General features: G+C 39.7%; 1 protein-coding gene across 1 annotated transcript in view; it reads left to right on the top strand.

Annotated features, from left to right (window-relative positions):
• Positions 1-4,291, top strand: part of SUGCT (succinyl-CoA:glutarate-CoA transferase) — a 337,169-nt gene extending 332,878 nt beyond the window's left edge. Inside the window, exon 13 of the mRNA XM_009637219.2 lies at positions 4,128-4,291. Within this exon, the coding sequence (XP_009635514.1) occupies positions 4,128-4,291 (164 nt within the window). The remainder of the gene's footprint in view (positions 1-4,127) is intronic.
• The last annotated feature ends 401 nt before the right edge of the window (positions 4,292-4,692 follow it).

The raw sequence follows: 4,692 nt of genomic DNA, 5'->3' as shown, positions 1-4,692 counted from the left end.
TTCATGGCTGAATTGAATATAGTGTCCTGCTTTGCAGCCGGGATGCACAGGTGACTGCTATCTTACCTCCTCCAACCAGTAACCCTGCTTCTACCCCAGCAAAGGCCTGTTTTCAGCTGCAAGGCTCCCTGTAACTCACCCACATGCAAATGCTTCTGACCTTAATTAAAGCAGTTCACCTCCCTCTGCCTCAAGGGATGGTTTCCTCATAAGGCAGTTGTGTTTAATTAGCATTTGCATAGCATTCTGCTGGTTGCTCTCTGGGAGCGTTGTTCCGTAGGAGCGTGGGATTGCTGAAGCCTGACTGGCAAGCTTTGCACCCTCCTAATTGACACAGAAGCCAAGTAGAAGTTACACAAGGAAAGAACAGAGAATCGTTAATGATGGATCATTAGCAAGTAGCTCCTTTGAATGAATGTAGATAACTTTATAACTCTATCAAAGTGAAAAGTAGCATGATGAATTATGCATCAAACAATAAAAGCTCAAGGAAGACACTGGGTTTATAATTGCTGTGCAATTTTCTAGCATGCTCTAGTTTGTAAGATTAATTTCTTTGGGAAGTGTGAAGCATTCTATGCCTGTTGTACGCTTAATGTCAGTTTTGTTTTTCTCTCATTAGGGGTTTTATTCTGTGTCTTTTGAAATCACTGCAAAAACTCCCAGGGTCTAAGATACACAATTTTTATACTAGCAGAAATTTGCACAAGCAAGTGAAAAGTGTATAGCTGCTAAACTAGTTCATTTGAGGGTTTGCTGAGAGTTCTCAGATACACACACCTGAAATAAGATTGCATTATATCTATACATCATTATATTTTTTAATAGAAATTGCCTAATAGTTTTGTGGCTACATAGAGATTTATTAGTGTAGAAATTCAAAGGAACATTTTTGCTCTGAAATTATCTTCAGAAGCATTTCAATTGGCACAGATAGATCATTCCTGTGGCTTGCACTAGTGCCAGTTCCGCCCTCAGTTAGTCCTAGGAAGAGGAATTAATACAAATATTGCCCAGTGATGTCACCTGTCCCTTTAAAATATACTGATTCTCACTTGAGACTTCTGAAAATTGAACTGTGTGTGTTCAAAGTGAGTAGAATTAGAGGAATAAGTTTATAGAAAAGTTATCCCTGATGTGAGCTGTTTCTTAGCTTTCATGAATATTAGTGGGTGAAAGGGACTGAGAGATCATCTATTCCATCAGCAAGCCCTAGGGATCAGCCATAGAATCAGCTATGCTAGAATAATCCTTGTTCCTAAAGACCTGATCGATAAGAACTCCGCAGCCTCCTCACACGGCCTGAGTCAGCATTTTGCTACCCCAACCATTATAAAAGTTTATTTTCTAGTACCTAACTTCAGTTTCCTTTGTTGCAATTTAAATCATTTATTTCTCATTCATCATGGACATGAAAAAGGATTTACTTCCTCCTTGCGAAAAGGTCATGTGGATTATTTTGGTGGGTTGGGTTTTTTTTTGTTTTGGTGGTTATTTTTTACATTTTCTGAAGACAGCTTTGAAGACTTTTTTCCCTGGCCTTTCTCTTTAGGTCCGTGGCTCCACTTTGTTCAGTCTGTCATGTTTTCTCTGATCATTTTTATTGCTGTTGTGTAGAACCTCTTCAGGTGTTCTAGACGGCTGTGCCGTGGGGGCCCCACACCAGACACTGCTCCAGCTGTGACCTGCCAACTCTAACTAGAACAAAAAGATTATTTTATGTGTCCTGCAGGCTTCTCTCTTTTTTGTACACCCCTATATGACGCTTGCCTTTTTCACAACAGCGTGATGTTCTTGACTCATCTTCACTTTGCGATCTAGAATAACCCCTAGCTATGCCTACCTTGCTATTTGTCCCCTGCCCTGTATTTATATAATTCAATGTAGTTCCTTCCCCTTGACATTGTTGAATTTCACCCTGTTTTATCAGGCCATTTCTCCAGCATAGCCAGGTCACTGTGAAATCTGCTTCACAGTTTTAGCTTGAAGTCCTCAGAAACTTAAGCAGGTTTGATCTGAGTTCTATTAGCCAACCCACTAAAAATACATCAATTAGTGCTTCATCCTAAACAGATTCCTCTGGAGCTCACTTGAAATGTTATTCTATTTTAGAAGATCCAAGGTAGCAATTCTCTGAATAGGACTTCCCGCTCAGTGTTGCACCTGGCTTCATATTTACCTAGACCATATTTCGTGTTTAGTAAGTTTATGGAAAATAGCAGAGAATTTTCTATCTGTAAGCCAAATCTTGATCTGGCATCCTTGTGGTTGAAGTGTCATTTCACCTGATTTTAGGTACCTGAGTGGTAGAGGTCTGCATCTAAGGTACTTGTCTACCCTCTCCTTTATGGAGAAACATAGGTGATCACAATTCATCTGGCCAAGTTTAGTCACTTAGCAGTGTCTTAGAAGAACTGCACTGTAAGTGTGTCTTTTCACATGCAGCGACTCCAAAGGGAGTCTAAGCAACTAATAGGCTATTGGCATCTAAAGTTAGGTGGGATGTGTCTCACCTCTAGCCCTTCTCCTGGTAGAAAGACAAGAGAGATCAAGTGTACGCTATTTGTTCTAAGTAGATACACGATGGCTGTTACTCATCTCCTGACTACTTTTGTTGTGATTATTTATTCCAGTATTTAATGGAACTTGAAGATAAATGATTGGGTCTGCAGCTCCCCAATTCTACCTCCTCTCCCTTTTAAACACAGGAACTATACCTGACCTCTTCCAGGAGCATTCATCAGGAATGTACTTGAAAAAAAAATATTTTTCTAAGTACCCTTCATCTTGTTTGGTCCTGTTTGGAGGTATTAACCATTTGATTATAGTTGATGAAGATCATTGAAAAAAATGGCATATTTTGGCATGCTGCATGACCTTTGTCAGCATCTCTTCCCCAAATAAGTAGTAACTTCAAGTAGTGAACTTCCCTACTCACGACCTCTTGCTGTGCTTCATTTCTCTTGCTGGTTGATATCTTATTTCTTCAGAAATAAGTCAAACACTGTTCTGCCTATTAAAATGCTCTATGTATTCCTTTGAATTTCTAAGTAAAGCTGTAGTGTTATAGGCAAAGGCATGACCTCATATAACTTCTTCTGTAAATTCTTTTTGATGATATAATGAAGACCAGAACTGTGAATAGAGGAATCCTTTTGCCAGTTGTCCAAAGCATCAAAAGTTGTTGAATTTTGTATTAAAGATTTGTCCTCTATTTCTCTATAAAACAGTTAGTCTTTTTATGCATACACTGAGTGCATACCTCAGTTTTGATCCCAGAGTAAATGTGTGGCTCATTCTCTCTTCTGAGACTGATAGTAATGGTATAGCTACTTGTCTGCAGGGGACTACACTGAAATCTCTGTTCAGTTCACTACAGGATTGCTAAAAAGTGAGATCTGACTACCTGCAATAGACATAAAAGTCTTCGTATTGTTGCCAGCTTCCCTAAGTGATTTCCACCTTTGAAATTGTTCTTGCCAGAGTAAATAAACCATTGATGAGTTTCTCATAGCTACTGCTACCTATACTTTTGATAGAAAACATAGAACAACCCAGGAATATCTTTGCTGTGCATGATGTCATTTCTACATCACTGCGGGATAATGGACCACGCCATAGAGGTACTTGAGCTGCTAACTGGAGACGGTGCTTCCCATCGCCTGGGGCACTGCTCTGACATCAGTAACAGTGTCTTAACATGACATTTCATTGTGTTCTTATGGTTAAGCTGTGTCCTATTGTAGACTGTGGGGATTTCTGCACTGCATCCTGTTGTATGGGCTGGGCGTTGCCTGTGTCATTCAGGTGGCAGAGAGTGGTAGACCTGTGACATAATATGACTCGGAGCACCCCGATATAGATGTCACTGAGAACAAGGAGAAGACTTTCTTAACGTTGGGCGAATATTCAGCAATTCTGCATTTGGGTGAACTACTTAAAACTGGTTTATTGGTACATTATTGTGAACTGGGATTTTTCTTGTCTATAAGTCCAGAATATAACACTTCTGTGAAAAGACTTCTGTGAAAATGAGGTACTTTCCTTTAAACTAACATAGACACTTCAATATAAATATGGGCAGTAATTTTCAAAAATATTTTTCCTCCTGTCTGCTTTTTTTACAGGACCAGGTGTCAGATACAGTGAATTTGCTGTGTCACATCCCAAACCACCTCCGCTTGTTGGACAGCATACAGTGGAGATACTGAAGGGCATGCTGGGGTACGAGGATGATGCCATAGAAGAACTGCTCCGCACTGGTGCTGTGGCTCAGCATGAGGTCAGATAAGGAACATTAGCTACATTCCTTCACACTGAGTTCACGTTAGTTTGTCCTCTCTTTGCTCCCTTCAGCTCCCCTAATGGGACTCAAAGAGAAGACATAATTTAATTCCTAATTTTCTTCCATGTGTGTTTGTATGATTTTAACACTGTTGTATCAAATAAACAATCTCATACTGTCTGAGTGAAAGATTTTCTTGGGGTGAGTGGGAGTAAATATAATTATACAGTCCTGTGTGGCTACTCATTTTCTGTACTTCATATGGGAAATGGAGTTCTTATCATAATTACAGTAATTGCCTAAACGTTTGTCCCCAGAAAGACATAATGTTAGTGAAAAGAAGCAGAACCTTAAAAATCTGTAGACTAGACTCTCCACTTGCAGAAGGCTGCCTTGTACAATTATTT

The sequence above is a fragment of the Egretta garzetta genome, unplaced genomic scaffold, assembly GCF_000687185.1.
Source record: "Egretta garzetta isolate BGI_Z169 unplaced genomic scaffold, ASM68718v1 scaffold194, whole genome shotgun sequence".
In the NCBI taxonomy this organism is placed as follows: Eukaryota; Metazoa; Chordata; class Aves; order Pelecaniformes; family Ardeidae; genus Egretta; species Egretta garzetta.
This window is presented reverse-complemented; position numbering and strand designations above follow the sequence as displayed.